This window comes from Kryptolebias marmoratus, linkage group LG4 (genome assembly GCF_001649575.2).
Source record: "Kryptolebias marmoratus isolate JLee-2015 linkage group LG4, ASM164957v2, whole genome shotgun sequence".
In the NCBI taxonomy this organism is placed as follows: domain Eukaryota; kingdom Metazoa; phylum Chordata; class Actinopteri; order Cyprinodontiformes; family Rivulidae; genus Kryptolebias; species Kryptolebias marmoratus.
Window position 1 is genome coordinate 30,503,346 of NC_051433.1, and position 19,269 is coordinate 30,522,614.

The following is a 19,269-nucleotide window of genomic DNA, read 5'->3' on the forward strand; positions in this document are numbered from 1 at the left end:
ATTCAAAGTTCATTTTTATATCGATGGTTCTGACAATGGCGCACTCTATGGCGGCGCCATTAATGTTCTTCTGTTTACGGGCAGAGCTCTCTCTCTCTCTCTCTCTCTCTCTCTCTCTCTCTCTCTCCCTCTCTCTCCCTCTCTCTCCCTCCCTCCCTCCCTCCCAGCCTTTTTTATCGCTGTTCGTTGTTTCAGCACGGACATTTTTTGTAAGGACGCCACCAGCATGGACTCGGTTTCCAAACAAGCTCTGGAGTACTTGACAGAAGTTGAAGAGGCGGCCGAAGATGTCCTCAGCACCAAACAGCAGGTAAATAAACAGGCAGGAGAGGAGGACAACACCGAGAACGGACCGGGTCCGAACCGGGCCCGGACCGGGCTGGGAGTGTGGCGCTCCGAACCAAATCCGAACCGAAGACGGGAGCGTGTGGTGTGGGACAGCCACCGCGGGACGAGTTGATAAAACTCCAATGTTGTCAAAGTTTGGACAGTAAACTTAAAACAAACGAACTCACTCATCAGAAAAAAGAACCTTTAATATTTCCGGAACATTTCCATCCGTCTGTCTCCATTAGCCGCTGTTCCGTGCAGAGTCATCATCTAATTTAATTTCCATATTTCTTACAAAACAGTGATTTCAGTTCTAGCCGAGCACAGGCAGAGTAAGCCCCTCCCCCCAAAAACAAACAAAGGCTTGAATATTTAGTTAAAACAAGTATATACGGTTTAATCTACATTGAATGTGTGCTGCTTCATCAACATCTGTTGTTTAGTTAATGTGTGAATGGAGGGAAACTGGTAAACTAATGGCCTTTGTAAGGGGTAGAAAGTCATTTTTTAACTATTAATTAAATGTTTTGTACTGATGTACTGACTGAAGTGAGCAGCGTGCTGTTTACATCATTTCATTACATAATAAAAAAGTGCAAACAAAGCACCAACACACGTCTCACTTCCAGGCCAATGAATAACAACAGAGAACTCTGACAAAGAGACAGATGCTGGACTGGACTGTGCTTTTTGTGGCACAGGCTGCATGTTGGATCACTACATGGAACAACAAAACATCTAATGCTGAATTTAATAGCATCATTTTACTGGTAAACAAGGATAAAACATGCTTACTGTATTCGGTCTTGTAAAGCCACCTGCTGAATTTCAGCTTAACTAACCTCTGTGGTCTATAAACTCCTTTTTATCAGCTGCAGCAGTAATCTCCTTCCATGAGTTTTGAATCATCTGATTATTTTTGTGATCTCTCACAGAGGGATCATAGAAATGCTGATACAGGCGAACCAGCTCTGCTAGAGCACCAAAATCATCCATTTTAAATGGAGAGCGATCTGTGCGAAGTTACAAAAATTGGGAGATGCACGACCACGCAACACGACACTGTGCAGGACCTTCGCATAGGGGCGGGGACAGCGTGATTGCATCACTGTTGGCGCGCGCAAAGTCGCGCAGTGATCAACGTGCGGGTGGAAAAAAACGTGTATAAAAAAACGACGTATTTCACAATAAACAAGAAGAGCTTAGCCTGGCGGCGGGGCAGAGAAAGCTTGGCGGCCCACCAGGCTTATAATACACTGGGGGAAACCCTGCTTGAAAATAAAAACGTTGTGCACATTTTCATGTGATATTAAAAACTTGTGTACAACGTGTTAGCGCTCAGAGCTTGTTGTGAATAACTCTCAGCCACTACCACACCACATTTTAGTTCAGTTTCTGTTAAACTGACTGAGTTAGAGGCATGTCTGTGTTTGCCAAGTTCCATTAGCTGTGGCAGCCATCTTGACTCACATTCACACCGAAGGTTAATCAGTTGTAGATGTGCATCCAGTGATTACTTTCAGAAAGTTTCATTACAAACCATCTTCTATCAGCAAGCAGTTAAAGCCAAATGGAAAGAAAGCTCTTTGTGCTCAAAGTATGTTTTTGGGGACGACTCTCACCTACAACCACTTAGCTCAATAATTGTCAAATCAAATGATAGCTGTTTTTGTTGCTGAGGTTGATTAGTTGTGGTTGCCTCCAAAAGAAAGTTGGTCAGCTGTAGAGGCCCCTCCAGTGATTACTTTTCCTTAAAGTTTGCCCGGTGGTTTAGGAGACGACAGATAAGCACAAACATTATTGCCTCTTGTGTGTCTGGCAGCAGTTGATAACATGAGAAATAAAAATAAAATCTGCTGAAGGCCCCATGTAACTTGTGGCTGGCCCTGATTGAAGTTATGTGTTGTGTTTCTATAATCCAGCTGATAAAGTTGGTGTAAAATGGTACAGAATACACACAAACCATCAGCTTGCTGCTCAGACACTCTTTAAACGTGATCGGATACAGAACAAGAGGATACTTGTATCTCTGAAGTTTACACTGACGGGCTGGTGGGTGGAGAGGAAATGGGGTGTGAGGTGGAAATATGACATGAAAGGGGTACAAAGTGTCACTAAGAACTGTGGGTAAAGTTTTGAAGCAATGGACAATTATTTCCTGCCTAGTTTTACAAAGGAAAGAGTGTTTTTAGTTTCAGGATTTTGCATATCTGGACATTAAAAAGTTTTATATAGTTAAATACAAAGGAAGGCTGAAACTCACTCATCAAACTGAGCTTTTCAAACACAATACTATTGTAACGTTGGTACTATGGGAATCTGTTTTAACAAGAATAATCAGGGAAAAGAAGCTGTTTTTTTTACGTTTTAATGCAATGAGGAACAGAAGAGAAATGATGGACAACTGATAACCTTTATTCAGAAAAACAGCAGCTGCTGGTGATATAACCTGCAACACAAAGCAAACTGTTGCATTTATATATGTAGACACATTGATTTCCTCATGGAATAACACACTTTATAAACCATCTGTTGTAGAAAAATGGGTTTTATTTGTTTATGCATAGATCCTGGTATCCCAGATATTTTATTTCTCAGCCAGATAAGATCAGATAAGATGGTGGATAAGGGCTTCCTCTTCAAACCTTTATAAAAATAAAAGCAAACCTCCGTTGTAATGACCAAAGACTTGATGTTTCAGATTGTTGACCTGGACATGAAGAGAAACAGGAACAGAGAGGCACTGCATGCACTGAAACATGAGATGCCCGATGAAGGTGAGGAATGACAGAGTGTTGTCTGTAGAAGAAAAGATGAGAAGTTTTTAAGATTTTTTTTTTCAGATGACCACTTTTTTTCTTAATAAAGAAAAAGCCTTTTTTTTATTAAGCCTTATTATTACCAGTTGGCCAAAACTCACATTAAAACTAATTAAGATTTTCTGAGTTTTCTTCTCTTTGCCTCTCTCCCATAAATCTCAGACTGGTGAAGAACCTGACAACAGTAGTTATCTGTACAGTCTCTCCCATCTCTCCTGCTGAGGCTTGGACCTCCTTCAGAGAGCTCACAGGGGTCTTGGTGGTCTCTCTCTCTGTTCTCCTTCTTCAGTCTCTCAGTTTGAGGACGGCCTGCTCTTGGTAGATTTACACATGTCCCATATTCCTTCCATTTCTTGATGATGGATTTAACAGAACTCCTGGGGATGTTTAGAGCCTTGGAAATCCTTTTTCCTTCCTGTCATATATTCAGAAAGGCTGAACTATTCCTTTAAGGCAGTAGTTTCCAAACTTTTTGTGCAGCTCAGCAGTGCCTCAGTGGCCACGAACCTCACTGCACATCACTGGTTTGTTGATAGAAAGTGTTGGAAACGTCACTGATGTCTCCTGTTGCTGTTGTTTGCAGAGAAAGTGAAGGTTTGCTTTGGAAACATGTTCATCAAATTTTCCAAAAGTAAAACACAAGAGATGATCCAAAAAGGTAATAATTTCTTCTCCATCATTTTATGCAATAAAAAGATTAGTTTTTTAAAATGTTCTTAATGTTTTTTTAATCTTATGTGCAGACCAAGAGCAGCTGGAGAAGGAAATAAATGACCTGCGCAGAGAACTGAAGGCAAAAGTCAAGTGTCTCAATGATACTGAAGGTACAACGTGCAGCTGACACCTTTTAAAGCTTTCAACATCTTCCTCCTTTGGTACACACAGAGTACAATAGAAAACAATAAAACTCATTAAATGTTTTTATCTGCCTGTTCCTAGGAAACAGGCTTCAGGTTTAGAGCACAGAGCCATGGTTATTAAACTGTGATACCAGGACCACCGGGGATGCTCAGGGTCCCTCTAGTGGTACTCAGAAGAAGTTACAAGGCTGTCTCTCAGTGGTTCCCCCTGCTTTATGACCACAAAGTTTGGTGTAGGTCAAATCAAGGCCCAGGCTGGCACATGACAGTCATCTTTGTTCCATGAGGAAAAAGGAAAGATTGTTAAAATTATTACATTTGTTTAACATTCAAAGCCTCTTTATTAAGAATGGGTGATATGGACTTAGAAACATTACACATCAGTGCTGTCTACATGGCTCTACATCTCTCTCTGCACTCAAGAGTTTCACAAACACACAAGTCACCTTTTATCATATAGACAGCTTTACCACACCGATCTAGCTGAAGTAGTAAGGATTGGCTCTGAGGCCCTTCTTGTTTGCTCTGGTGATGGACAGACGAACAGATGAGGTTAGGAAGGAATCCCTGAGGACTATGATGTTTGACATCAGGACCTGTGGTGAGAACAGGGGACAGGTGGAGGAGAGCCTGGAGGGGTGGACGGATGCACGTAAAAGACGAGGGATGAAAGTCAGCCGTAGTAAGATGGAGTACCTGTGTGTGAATGAGGGGGAGGCAGGTGAACAGTGAGGCTACAAGGAGGTCAGAGGTCACAAAGGTGCAGGACTTCAAGGACTTAGGTTCGACGGTCCAGGAGAACAGGGACAGACACAAGACAGTGGTGAGAGCAGCTATGTTGAATGGTTTGGAGACAGTGGGACGGACAAAAAGACAGGAGACAGAACTGGAAGTGGCTGAAGATGCTGAGGTTCTCCTTGGGAGGGACAAGCAGGACACAGAAAACAGAGTTAGATGGAGAAGGACTTGCTGTGGTGACCCTGAAAAGGAACAACCGAGTGAAATGAAGACCTGTTCTGCTAAACAGTAACATAATAATGATTTCAATCTATTTTATTTGAAACAAACTCAGCATTTATTCACGCTCTTATGGCACGGACATTGGCAGCATAGTTCGAACAGTAAATATAAAAGTAATTATCTGTTTTTGGACTTGGAAAAAAAAGCGTTAACACCAGTGCCTGCGTTCACTTATCCATGGACCCATACTTCTGTCAGATCTGTGTGGCGTACCGTGTGTCGCTGTGATGCAACAAGAAATTATAGATTCAGCGTTGGTTAAATCAGTGTTACACAATCTACAGACAAGATTTGATCATTTCAAGTTTGCACAGCATCCCGTGTAAACTCGTTTCTGTTTTTTGTTAAACCACACAGTGTGATCTGACCATCAGAGGAGTGAACAGGAAGTGGTCCTCTTGCAAAACAAATTAAATGGACATTTGGGGATTTATGGGGAAATGCTGTGAATAAGTTTTTCATATCTGTATATCTCTTCATGGTTTGATGTTATATTTGAAATGTTTGAAGAGACGATGATGTTTGTTTTTGTTTTGTTTTCAGGTAAACCTGAGCTGCGGGGCTATAATCTCTCTCCGCTGTCTGCTGATGAACTTAAAGCTGTGAACAGCCTACTGAAGAGATGACCAACAACTACTCTACCGCTCAAAGTGAATCATTAACAAATGACCTAAAAAAAAAGAGTCAAAGGACGATATTTGCTTCATAACTATTTTAGCCAAGATTTTGTACAGCTGTTAGATTTGTGGAATAACAAGGATTGTGTAGAACTGAGATTGGCTCAGTGTCCAAGGCCCCTTCACACTGGATGAGACCCCATCATGACGATAAAACATCAGTCAGAACGTGGATGGTCTTGGCAGTGTCTTTGAGGGTGTGAGAAGAGCACGGTGGCAGCATGTTGGGGCCGTGGGTGGAGGGAGTGTAGCAGCGAGGATGACTCTGAGGCCATGGGTGTGGACTGTAAAAAGATGGGATGTTTCCTGTGGGTTGGAAGGAGTTTCTGCTTCCTTGAGGAGTTGAAATATCTGGAAGTCTTGTTCCTGAATGACGGTAGGGTAGAGCAGAAGATGGATGGATAGATTGGAGCCTCGTCTTTAGTAATGAGGATGTTGCTGTTGTGATGAAGAAGAAGCTGAGCTGACAGGGACAGTTCTCAATTTACTGGTTCATCTACCTTCCAATTATTAACGAATGAAAGAAGAGCTCCTGGATCCAAGCACCTGAAAGGAGCTTCCTCCAAAAAGCTCTTGTTCTCATCAGGGTTCGATTGTTTTTTTCAAGGAAGGAAGAAGCTGGGTGTAGTCAGATTCTATACAGACAGCAGCTTTACAGGCATCCTTCCATGCTGCTGATGGTGTTTTCTCCTTCACAGCAAGGCTGAGACTGATGCTGGAGGCCCAGAAACCTCCCATCACATCATCACATCCTGCTCATGGAAACAAGCTGGTGTCGGCACAATACCAGTGGTGGTAGCGTCGTGCCAGCAATGCATGATCCCCCAGTGTATCACTACATCCTGACGCAATCTGAGAGTTGAGCCAGAGGGAGGGCTGTGGAATGGTGCAATTGTGTGTCTGTGTAGTAGAATCATTGTGGGAACATGCTGCTGATGTATAGGGATGCAGAAACTAGCAGGAATGAACTATTTGTTGAGTACTAAGAGATTGCCTTCACGCTTAAGGTGTTATTACAAACTTGCCCCGATCCAGCCATGTTCTAATAGGTCATGGACAGCATAGTAGGGTCACCATCCAGTGTGAAGAGGGCCTAATGATGGTGTAAACAGGATTTCAACAGTTTGTTAATGTACTGCGGATGTTTTGCTAAAGTTTTTCTGTGGATGCTGTTAACTGTGTCTGTTGGCAATCAGGAAAATTAATTTCTGTTAGAACTAATCACACATAAAGCCAGTGTCTCACTGGGAAGAGTTTGTGACTCAAATCTGCAAGAAAAAAGGCAAATTAATTAATTCTGAGTGTTTGTGACCAACAAGTCCTGTGGCCTTGTTTTGAAAATCGCAGCTTGTAAGACTGCATTCAAGGCCATGTAGATTATTTTGTTGCCCCATCTGTCCACCCTGTACCTGCCTCAGCTTGTGTTGTAGTCACCGTGGCATCTGCCCCCACATCTTTGATTTAATCTGCTGGAGTACGCCTTACAAGTAAAGACTGCTCGATCTGAACCAGTGTGTAAATAATTGTATTTATCCTGAGTGTGTTTTTACACTTGGACTTTAAGGGCTGTAGCCCTGGAGCTTTTCTGTCAAGCAGGTGCCAAAATACAGCTCTAGAATTATAAAAACTAAATTGAGAAGGGTTCAAGACCCCCACTGAAACTCTGACTATTTTCAGAATAAATTTGTAGCACAAACTGTTTAAACCTGTTCAAAATTCAAGCCTCTGTGACTCTTCAGAAAAGTGAAAAGCCTGGGATCGTTTTAAGATATTTTTGAACTCCCTCATGAGTGCAGTTCTCTGGCTGGTCTCGGACAGTTGCAGCTCAGTGAGATACTTTGAACAGCTCAGTGTATGTCGTTTTATTTACGCCTGGTGTTAAATGTGTTGTGAGTGACTACCTGGAAGTGATCCTGGTGTTCCTTCAGGAGTCTGTTCACATGAGCAGTCAGACGTTTTCAGCTGCTTTTAGGAGAACAAGCTAAACATCAGCTCTACATAGAAGATTAGTTAAAATTAATATTCATTAGCTTAAAGAAGTGCATGTTTAAGGATTGAATGACAAACTAAGCCAATGTTATTAAAAATATATCGTATTTTGCTTCCATTTATCTACTCTTGTGTTTTTGAATGGTCTTTTTTTCTCAGTAAACATCCACTTGTGCCTGGTCATTTTCAGAGACAGGTTATTTTTGTGCTTGTTTAGTTTCTAAGGTCTGACTTACAAAATGGTTCCTGAACTCAAGGGATAAAACCAATGTTGTATTCAACAGTCAGTTAAGCAAAAAAGAAAGAAAAAAACTGTTTTAAAAAGGATATTTTGTTTTGTTTGTCATTGTTGTTATGCATGAGATTATTTTTGTTCATTATTATTCAATAAAACAAAAATAAAAAGTGGACATCGTTGGTTCTGGGCTGTGGCAGACCTTCCTGTTAGCAGTGGGCTGAACTCGTTTACAGTCACTGAGAACAACATCATCACTGACTGGTTTAAAAAAACATCATCTCAAGTTGTTTTTTTAAGCATCACTTTCTCACAGTTTTCTTGTCTGCACTTCGCTGTCATGCTTTCTGATTATAGCTATTACTACACAGAATCACTAACCACTTTGCTCAAAGTAGTAAATGTTGACAGATATATAAATGGGAGTTAATAGACATTTGGTCCCAACAAATCAAACCTCACCTTAGAGCTGCAGAAGGTTGCCCTTCTTTTAAAATGAGTAAAAGTGTATTTGCAAAAATCCCTTCATTAAAACAATATTTGGGCCCTTGGCTACTGTCCCTGTTAGTCCTTTGGAAAAGGTTTAGATACCACTAACCGCAGCAGAAGCCCAAAGAAACCCTTCACTCAGCTCAGTGTTTTCACATCAGTAAAAACCAAACTGGATTTATTGATTACACTGGACAGCAAAATTAAAAAAAAAGCTCTGCACAAGCCTAGAATATGCAATTTACTACATTCAAAAGCTTGAACAGTCTTTTCTTCCATCCTCCATCGCATCTAATGAGAAATGAACAAATAAATGAAAGTAACTACGCTGGAAGCATGCTTGAAAACATGATCCAACCTCAGAATGCCCATCTGACAACCTGGAGCTTCACCTGTACACCGTCTTAGCTCCGCCCTGTCCCATCCCAATGTGTTCTAACATTTCTCAAAAAACGAAATGCAGAATTGTTTTTCTTCTCAAAATGGCTGAGAAATCTTAAAGTATAGTCACCGGTAACATGAGCTCATCTGAAGCTCTGTGCAGCGTTCAAGTCCCTGAAAATGCTTTTTATTGCACCAAGCAGACAGTCGGAGGCCCTCACTGTGAGGCTGTGCTCTGCTAAAAAGACTTTTGACTTCAGCTGTGCTCTTTTCACGGCAGTTTCCAGCTGGGCCTCAGTAACATTGTGTTACTGACTTCTGCTCTCGTTTCTGTTTCTCCTGATGTTTTTAAGACTTGGAGGGATTCTTCAAAATAAATCTGCTACTCTGTGGACAGGAAACTTTACTGCTAATGACCAAATATTCATTTATTAAATGAGAAAGTAATTGCACCCCGTGTTAAATCATGAATGTATATATAGATAAATGTATATAACATAACCTTCTTAACGAAGGTAAAAATAACAGTCTTGCTTATTCAAAGGCAGCTTAAATGGCTGGATTTCATAGAGCTTTGGGGTTGGTGGAATCTAAATTTATCTTATAATTGGATAAATACATCATCATAACAGTCACATCCCAGTCCAGTCACTACAGCAGTGGTCTCCAACCCTGGTCCTCAGGACCACCATCCTGCATGTTTTACTTGTTTCTCTGCTCCAACACACCTGATGTGAATCAATGGGTGATTAACAGGCTTCTCCAGAGCATGAAGAGGTGATTTAACCACTGAATCAGGTGTGTTGGAGCAGAGAAACAAGGAAAACATGCAGGATAGTGGTCCTGAGGACCAGGATTGGAGACCCCTGCACTACAGTGACACTTCATTTGCAGCCTCCATCTCTGCTTTTATATCATGAGATTTTAGAATAGGTGAAATGTAAAAACAAACCTAAACAGTGGAGTCACCTGTGACCTTGACTTTTGACCCTGGTACCTTGAAATCAATAGGCATCATCCTTGATCCGTGAGGTGTCCAGCTGTGCAGCTTTCACAGTCCTACTTCACACGGGTGCAAGAAATCCTGCTAACAGACGGACAGACGGACAAACCAACCAAAAAAAAAGGTTTTACAAATGACAAACTGTGTTATATTGATGTAGAATAACTTTGTGCAGGTTTAAAGAGTCCGAGTACATATTGTAGTTTCTGAACTGGACCAGGTTCAAAGGTGCCAAGAATCCACTGAAATGGCCATTTTATGGACTCTTACAAATGTAATAAATTTCACAAACTTGATTCTGTTTGTATGATAGAATTATTTAGTCTGGGTTTGAACCATCTAAGTGTTGTAGGTTTTTAAAAATTTAAGCTGATTAAAAAATGGTTGGAATAGCACTTTAGCAAACTGGCAAATCAGAAGCTGCAATTGAAAGCTGACTTCAGTGTTGTCTGAGACGGACTGCGGTCATTTGATGTTTTTGTAAATTAAAAAGGGACATTTTAATGGACTACAGGAAACAAATGAGATTTTCGTTGCTGTAACTGGGACTTCATGAGGAATGTATAAAATCAGAGCCAATTTAATTAGAGTATTAGAGAGAAACACAGCTAACACATCTTCCAGCTGATCTTTGTTTGCAGCCAATCAAGCACTTTGGCTCAACAAACCAGAGAAACCAAAAACATGTATGCATAAACTTAATATTTTAATTTTAAAATGGGGTTTATTAAACACCTAGCATTTCTTGAAGGGATGCATATCACCCACTGCCTTTCATGCAAAAACCTCTTAAACTCCCGTAAAGTCACTTTACTCTGAGAAGGACAGGAGGTAGAACCATTTTGGTCAAAACGTAACCTTATGTGAGATCTGACAATATGTTTTAGGTTATAATGTGTTGTGATTGACTCTCAAATATTAGCTCAGTAGTGGGAAACTGAGTTACAGCCAGTTTTGTGTTGGCTGTGTCAGCCATCTTGAATTAGGTTGACTCCAGAAGTTAATCAGTTGTAGACGTGCATCCAGTGATTACTTTCTTAAAGTTTCATTCAAATCTGTGCTGTGGATCTTGAGATATTTTGCTAACGGACAGACAGGGTTGACGCCTACATTTAATGCCAAAGTTGTAAGCAAAAAGAAGACACAATGTGTAGCATCAGACTATGTGCTGTGAATGACCCTCAGCTACCACACCAAGTTTCAGCTGAATATCTGGAAAACTGACTGAGCTGCAGTAATGTTTGTGTTTCTTGAGGTCAGTTGGTTGTGAGAGCCATCTTTGGCTGTGAAAATGCTTTAAAGTGTGTGCAATGAGCCCCGTATGAACATACACAGTGTTTGATGATTTGTTATGTTTCTCAAAAGGATGCGAGTCAGATGCACATGAGCTTGGCTGCAGCCTTGTGTCTGTGGGTGAATGAGATCCTGTGTGTGGGAGGAAGTAGGTGGGTGGGAGAGAGAGCCAGGAGTCAGGTTCTGCCTGGTAAAATCAGACTTTCAGCTGCTGAACAGAACAGCACAAACCTTTCAGAAATCCTTTCACGTGTCTCAGGCTGCACTCTGAGGTCTCTGGCTTTTCAACTTGTCCTCTGGACGTCTCTGTTTGACACCCACCCTCCCTGCCTCGCCACTTTCAGCGTGCATCTTCTCTTTCTCTGACTCATTTGCATTTCTTCCGCTTCCTCATTACAAAAAAAAAGAAAAAACAGTTCCTGTCAGAGAACTGTGAGAGCAGATCAGATTGGAGAAAGCCCTCAGCAGATCCAGTAAAGATGGGGCTGTTCAGTGCAGGAGGATCCAGGCTGGATACCTGAACACAGTGACAACAAGGTGAGTTACTCCTGTTTGCTGCACTTTTTCAGCTGAGTTTTTAACCTGTACTTAAATGCACCATGTTCTGTTTGTTGTTGTTGTTGTTGTTGTTCTCTGTTATGGGAGCATGACCACATTTTGTCTCATTTTAGTTTTTTCACTCATTCATTCTTTTAAATCAGTATTTTGACGTATTTCTCACAGTCACAAGCAGCCAAAAGGTTGTTGGAGTGTCTTTGTTTTTGTTTGCATTTTGATGCCAGTCATAGTTACCGATGTTTGTTCCTACTGAAAGCACCCCCTGCTTTTCTTACAGTGTGACTTTTCTTCAAACTTCTTCCAACCAACGTACATATCTTTACAAAACTAAAAGTGCTTGTAGGAAAAAACCAAAACAGCATGTATTCACGTGGCTATAAGGAAGTTGAACCACAGCTATGGACAGAGTCAAATGAATGCACGCAGCGCTCATTTTGTTTGCTGACAGCTCAGCCCAACATGATGAGAGGCAAACTTCCCTCAGAACACCAGTCTGCAGCGTGGGCGTGCTCATGCTGCACAACCAACCGTACCAGCTGCACCTCTGTGGTTTTAAGCACCCCACACAGCAAAAAGCTTCAACTAATATGCAGCTTTATCTTTTCATGTAGACGGCTGGCTGTGCCCTGCAGATTTAACATTGTGTCTGCAGGCGAAGCCACTACGTGCTACTGTCAGGGGTTTGCTGTGGAATTACTGCCGACTTGCAGCGAATGTCAGCAGACACTTTTTTTATTTGGAAGGATGAAAGCTTCTGATGCTCTTGCATCTGATTTGACCCCCCTACCCCAGCCCCTGTGTGAGTCATTGTTTTACATCAACCCCCTGCTTCTGTCGACTCGGTTTGCATTTCTCACATCTCCACTGGCTGCACAGAACAAAGAGTTGCATTCTTGTCTCCCCTGCACTTGAGATTCGGATATCTCCAGTTTCCCTGCATGTGCTGGCCAAGCATCATGGGAATTTTTATGCTTCACAACAATGACATCACTAAAACATGTACGTGTTTTTATTTGTGTGCTTCAGACCTGCAGAAATTCCTGTAGAACATTCATGTTTGGATTTTGTTCTATCTGTCTTCATTGCTTTAGTATGATGCAGTGTTGTGCTTTTTATGACTTAAAACAGCCTCATTTGGTTCCTCTTTTCTGAGGCAAAGAAATCTAATACAAACTGTTCTTATCTTTCAGGTAATTATAAACCCAGCACTAGTACATCACGACAGCAGTAGCGTTACCATGGAAACTGGAAAGCCAGGACTGGCAAGTGTTCCAGTGCACGTAAGCTCCGTCACAGCGCAGGCGGAGAGAAGGATGAACATCCAGGTCCCTCTAACAGCTGTTTATATCCACGCCGTGCCTCCTGCTGCTGCCGAGGAGCCTCTCCAGCTGGCCGTGCCGCCACTCTATTCCAAGGAGACGCTTCCCTTTCTGACGCTGCGTCTCGCCGGCGGGCTGCAGCCTCTGCCGGGGCTCAATCTGACGGCTCCTCCAGCAAAACCCAAATCCTCAGGCAAGCACATGTGTCCCCACTGTGGACGGGATTGTTTGAAGCCCAGTGTGCTGGAGAAGCATCTCCGCTGCCACACTGGGGAGCGGCCTTACCCCTGCAGCACGTGTGGCGTGTCCTTCAAGACCCAGAGCAACCTGTACAAACACAGACGGACTCAGGCACATGCCCGTCTTTCCTCTGAGTCTGAGCAGAGCAGCATGGGCAGCCAGGACAGTATGTCCAGCTCTAGAGAGACCTGCACCTCCAGTTTATCTCTTGATGAGCACAGAGAAGAGTCAGGCAGCGTGGAGAGGAATGCTGCACCTCCAGCCGCTGAGAGCACTACTGCACCCAACTGCGAACAGTTGCAAGGTTCTGTGAGTGAGCAGAACGAGCCCAGTCTCACACATCACAATCCAGAAACCAACAGGAGAGATGGGCCAAAAGAAGAACATAAACAACATACGGATAATACAGAACCTTTAAGTGTTAGTCGACATCTTCCCCTGCAGAGGCAGGAAGCCACCCTGTTCTCCAAACAGTGGGGGAGCTCTGTATCCAAAGGGAAATCACAGAGTCATGAAAGTACAGACTCTGGGTTCAGCGAGAGTCCAGGCAGTGCTTTACTCGACCACAGTATGGATTCCCTCACTGAATCTAGCAAGGAACATGTTGAAGAAAGCACAAGCACATCTTCTGAAAGAGCCTGCTGTGAACAGGAGCCACAAACTACAGCAAGAAAACAGGAGCAAGAGCTGCTGGTGGAGCGCATATCCAAGCTGATTTCAGAAAATACAGCTGTTGTGGAGGACAAACAGCTGGAGAACGTACGGCCGAGGAAGACTGTTCTGTCAAAGCAGGGCAGCATTGACCTTCCCATGCCATACACCTACAAGAACTCCTTCCACTTCGACATGAAGATCAATCCAACACAGAATATTGGTTTAAAAAAATACAGCAAATCTGCACTGTACAGCTCTGTTCCCTCCACCGTGGAGCACGCCCCCTTAACCCGCAGCCATTCCCTTCCCTTCAACCTTACCCTCATGCAGCCCGAGAGAAGTAGCTGTGCCTCCCCCCACCGGAGTGATTATGTAACAGATGTCCGGAGGGGAAGCTCTGGCCAGATCAACTCAACAGATTTATCAAGGAAGCCTGTAAACCAGAACTCATCTGCCCACCGCCCACTGGTCCGGCAGACAGCCGTAGACTGCAACCACGCAACAGACGGCCCGTTCACAAATTTATCTGTGGAGGAGGTGTGCACCGGCAGTCTCAGCTGTGATGGAGATGGAGGTGACATTTGTGGAGAGCCAAATACCAGAAAGTTCCGGAAGAAGAAAGCGCAGAGGTTTGCTTTCAATAAGTGGTACATGTACGGGGGTGGAACCTTTAAAAAACTCTATGATCCCCAGAAAAGTGCCAGTAACAGTACTTTTAAAGGTAAAAATTGCTCAACAAATTCACAGCAGGAGGTTGTTCGGGCTCCAGTGGTTCAGAAGGAGGCAGTCACAACATCGAACTCAGCAACAGACTTTACAAACAGCGGCGCAACAGCAGCCCATCCTTATCCTGGTCTCTGTGTGGTCTCTTCAGGGGGGTTTACTTTACAAAGATGTCCTCTTATTTCAACCAACAGTTCCACCAAGGCTCCACCCAGGAGAAATCTGTCACTGTCAGTCCTACCGTTACCTGCCACTGGATCACTGCTTAGCCACAAAACAGAGGCTGGGCAACTTCTGAATGGTCCAAAATATTCTGACTCCTCACCTCAGCTGTGTGAGGCTCATGTTCCCTCGGACAGGAAAAAACTGAGAACTGAGGAGATGGAGACCCATCCAAACACACTGACTCATGCCCTCACCTCAGTCACCTGCAGTGGGCCACAGCAAGATACAAATCTGCACAAAAATCCAAAACACACTGAGCTCCAAGGATCTCTCTTTCTACCACCAGTCGCTGCCAAGAACACCTTCCTGCCCAAGTACCAGCTCAAGTTACCCAACACTCGCGGTGAAGCACTGGAATCAGCATCACATGTGGGGAAATCCAAAGGAACTGATGAATGCCTTCACAGTTCCAGTCTCTTACCTGCTCCCGCTGACCAAACCTCAGTGACCACCTGTGAAACAACCCGGGAAAGCCCTTCCACCTCACCGCTGATACAAACTTCCAAAGGTAGCACTGGGAAACTGTCAGGCTCTTTAGAGAACCCGTTTGTCTTGCCTGGTGCTGTTACAACTGTTTGGGATGCTGAAATGTCACAGCACAATCAGAGTCTGACATCTAGTCTGTCAGTTGTGCACAGTCAGTTTGCAACAACCACAGCCTCTTCAGGTGGAGGGTGCACCGTCACGCAGTCTGTGCCTCCACAGTTAGCTCAGCATTTCACACCTGCAGCTGTGACTCCATCTCTAACCACAGCGGAATATCCCACATCTGTTGCCACCATTGCAGCTGTTTCGCATCATCAACCTCACCTTAGCCCTTCACTCTTACAGGAACAACCCTCAGCAGCACCAGACTCTGTAAATCCAAACAGCAAAGCCCACGTTGGCCCTGATAACCCAGCTGTACCTTGTTCTATTGAGTCATTGGACCAGTCAGCTCAGAATGTGTTTCATGTCCACACGGCAGACTTCCAGATCTGCCTCCAGATTATCTCTGATGAGCAGCTGGCCCTCATTGCGCCCCAGATTGAGCATGCATCAGGTCCAAGCCGATCACAGATGTCTGACACTAAGGCAACAATCCCAGAAGGTTCCCAGAGCAAATCCCACAACTTCAGCGCAGCGGAAATTAGCTATAAGGAAAGAAACTACGATCAGCCAGAAACCCAAAAGGAAACTGATGGAAGACAGTCTCTACACATGCTCAGCACAGAGAAAATAACCTGTCTGATGTCTGAAGAACACAGCGAAACCTCCACGTTGTCAGCTGAATCTGTTTCTCCTCGAGGTCCACACAAGAGCAGTCATGTAAGCGTGGTCACACAGACCCAGAGCTCTGCAGGCAGTTTGATGTCCCCTGCTGCTTCACTCAGAAGCCTAAAGTCTGGAGGGACCCAAACTTTGGAGGATGAACAAGCGCTTTCTCTGAACTGTTGTGCTGACAGCATGGTCATCCAAGGTGAGCCGGCCTCACAAACAGTTTCTGGCCAACACAAACTCAGCATGAGCTCTCTTTCTGCTGGCACAGGAAATCAGAAGAGCATAGGCAGTGAGCTGCAGGACAAACCTCCAACTCCTGGAGCTTCATGTACCGTAGGCTCTGTGCAAACCAGCGATGAAGGTCCAACACACAGAAGTAAGAGGTTAGAAAGTGAAGGCTGGGTCCAACAGGTCAGCAGAGACGGGTCAGATTCTCAGCTGGATCCACAAACACCCATCTACAGCAGCCCTCCATTAAATATTCACCAGACTTCATCAAAACCTGCTATCAAACAAACCAACAGAGTGGGACCTTCAGGTAGTTACCCCCCTCCGCTGGAAACAAGTCCACCTCCACTACAAGAGCATCCTGAAACCTGTTTGGGACACTTTACCTCGCAGTCTTCGTATGTCCAAGATGTCCCAGCTGTTCGTCCAAGCAGTCAGGTCCACACTGCAGGTATGTATCACTCTTTCAGGTCATATTGTTCAGGGAGCTATTAGGGATATTACAGAGCAGAAATATGTGTGTGAACCCGAGCGCACTGATGTTGAAGGTAAATAATTTCCTGTGTTTTGTTTCTAACTCGACACCAGGGATCTGCTACCTTTACAGTCAGAGGAGCCATTTCTGCTCCTTCTCCCTCAGACACATAAAACACACTTGAAGTGTAAAATAAAAAAAACACAACTCATTAAAACGTTGAATAAATTAGACATTAAAAAAACATAATTTGTTACTTTATAAAATTAAAGATTAACAATCAGTTGTTGACATCTGTTGGTATTTTTACGTTAGGACAATGGAAACAATGGAAACCTCAAACTCTTATGAAGAGAGGAACTAGAAATAATAAAAGAAGTAATAAAGCTTATCCTTCCATCTTCAAAACTACGAGTCAACAAAAGAAATTGGACTAAATTGTTGACATTTATTTATGACTTATGTCCTCTAACAAAGGCAGAAGTCGTTATTTATGTCCACTTTTATTTTATTTTGATGACATGTTACAGTAATACACGAGCAGCTTGCCTTAGCTTTGTTAAAACATACAGGTTGTAAACCCTGACCTGCAATAAAGTTGTTATTATATAAACAAAGAAACATCAAATGAACATGAATTTATTTTGAGGAACCAGCCGATCAGTTTTAGTCTCAGCACATTTAAAGCAGGCAGCTCATCTGAACACCAGATGTCAGTAAACGATCAGAGCTTCCAGGTGGAGTGCAACTTGAATCTATCGGTGCGTCTCAAATGCTGAGGGAGTTTGACAAAATGATTCAGATGTTTTATCAGGAAGTGTACCTGCAGACAGACACAATCTACAGAAATGTTATTATATTACATTTTATTATTACAACTGATATTACTTGGTAAAGTTATTGTTAGAGAAACTTAAACTTTTCCAGACAAAATACATTTTCATGTTTGAAAGCTCGTTAGCTTTTCTTTATCATAAATGTAGATATTTCTGCCACTAAATATTATACCTGAGGGTATTTTCACAATGTTTCTTAAAACTGTCTATTCCAAATGGAAAATATTATTTCATTCAAAGGTGGTTCTGTTAGAGTTTCTACCTACAATAATTTACATCAATATTAGTTGCTCCAATGAACACCCAGACAGGATTAGTTTGGTTGAATCCTTACTGTGAATGCCCTTCTGCTTCTACTTTAGGCCATTTTCCTGCTAAATGTAATCTTTTTTTTTTGATTGCAGCAAATAAATATGATTTAACTTGAGCAATTTGAGTGGATATTCTTTAGAGTTTTAATCATTTTAAGTTCAAAATTCAAAGTTTTAGAGAAACATGAAATAATTCAAGCCAAATAGTTTCACATGTTGTCCAACTTAGCCTCCAAATAAAATAATTGATTCATTCTGTTGTTGAACCTGATTATTTAACAGTCTGTGAAACTATGGAATGAGAACAACAGCTCCTGTATGTTGTTGTCTCCTCAGGTCTGATGGAGGGAGCCTCTGCTGCCCAGAAGGAGCAGAAGACGGAGAGAAAGGCAGCCGCTCCTGCAGCGCCTGAAAGCTCAAACTGGAGACAAGTGACAGCAGAGGTGAACCACAGACACCTGGAGGAGCAAAGTGGCTCTGCAGTGACAGGGGAGGACAAGAACCAAGGAATAAAGGCAGACAAAGTGCCAGAGTCTGACTGTAGAGGTGTGGCTGTACCAAACATGACCACGCCACAGGTGAGATGGAAATAAACCCACTGAAACCAGACTTCTTTTCAGGCACTGAAAGCAGTGCACAGCCTGGTGAGAGGCAAGTGTTATTAATAAAGTATGGTTGTGCATCAGTGTCCAAAACTATGTGGGTCTTGATCATTAAAGAGACATGGGCAGCAAAAAAACTTTATTATGCAATACAGCATTTAAAGGGAGGGTCTAGTCAACTTTGGAGTGTTCTTCTGTCTAATAGTTATCAGTAGTTAGTGACCTTATCAGGCGTAACATCAGGCATAAAGCATGGGCTACAGAGAAAGAGGCAAAAGTCTTAGTGCAGGCTGGGCTAAAGTGAAGTGAAATTTATTTATATAGCACTTTTTCAGCAACAAGGCGATTCAAAGTGCTTTACAACAGAAACAGCAATCAGGTACAGAATCAAATACAGCAAACATCATAGAAACATCACTATCAAACATAGATCAATCACATATAATCTAAATGAAAAAAGTGCCTGTTTTTATTGTTTTTAAGGCTTCAAAAACAGCTCTTTCTGAAAGATATCATCCCGGTGTGAAAGACCACTACATTAGCTAATATTAAACCCTGACACTGATGTTTAGTTCTCAGCTGAACAGTGAGTGTGTTACTGTGTTACTGAGTTACTGCGTTACTGGGTTACTGGGTTACTGCGTTACTGGGTTACTGGGTTACTGGGTTACTGGGTTACTGGGTTACTGCGTTACTGGGTTACTGCGTTACTGCGTTACTGGGTTACTGCGTTACTGTTACT

The 19,269-nt window shown here is 42.9% G+C and overlaps 2 protein-coding genes across 2 annotated transcripts in view; both read left to right on the top strand.

The window, feature by feature from the left end:
• Positions 1-167: 167 nt before the first annotated feature.
• Positions 168-6,973, top strand: pdrg1 (p53 and DNA-damage regulated 1). The gene is made up of 5 exons (XM_017433412.3): positions 168-310; positions 3,032-3,107; positions 3,733-3,807; positions 3,893-3,973; positions 5,573-6,973. Exons 1-5 carry the CDS (start codon positions 227-229, stop codon positions 5,653-5,655), a joined length of 399 nt encoding a protein of 132 aa, XP_017288901.1. The 5' UTR covers positions 168-226; the 3' UTR covers positions 5,656-6,973.
• A 4,343-nt stretch (positions 6,974-11,316) lies between these two features.
• znf831 (zinc finger protein 831) overlaps positions 11,317-19,269 on the top strand; it is a 13,015-nt gene continuing 5,062 nt past the window's right edge. The window contains exons 1-3 of the mRNA XM_017433410.3: positions 11,317-11,633; positions 12,845-16,754; positions 18,262-18,503. Of these exons, the coding sequence (XP_017288899.1) occupies positions 12,893-16,754; positions 18,262-18,503 (4,104 nt within the window). The 5' untranslated portion in view covers positions 11,317-11,633; positions 12,845-12,892. The remainder of the gene's footprint in view (positions 11,634-12,844; positions 16,755-18,261; positions 18,504-19,269) is intronic.

Bases quoted from the DNA above. Each gene is read 5' to 3' on its own strand.
- pdrg1 (XM_017433412.3), top strand. From the start codon at position 227: ATGGACTCGGTTTCCAAACAAGCTCTGGAGTACTTGACAGAAGTTGAA. The intron at 3,808-3,892 runs GTAATAATTTCT...TCTTATGTGCAG, and splicing joins ACAAGAGATGATCCAAAAAG to ACCAAGAGCAGCTGGAGAAG. The intron at 3,974-5,572 runs GTACAACGTGCA...TTTTGTTTTCAG, and splicing joins GTGTCTCAATGATACTGAAG to GTAAACCTGAGCTGCGGGGC.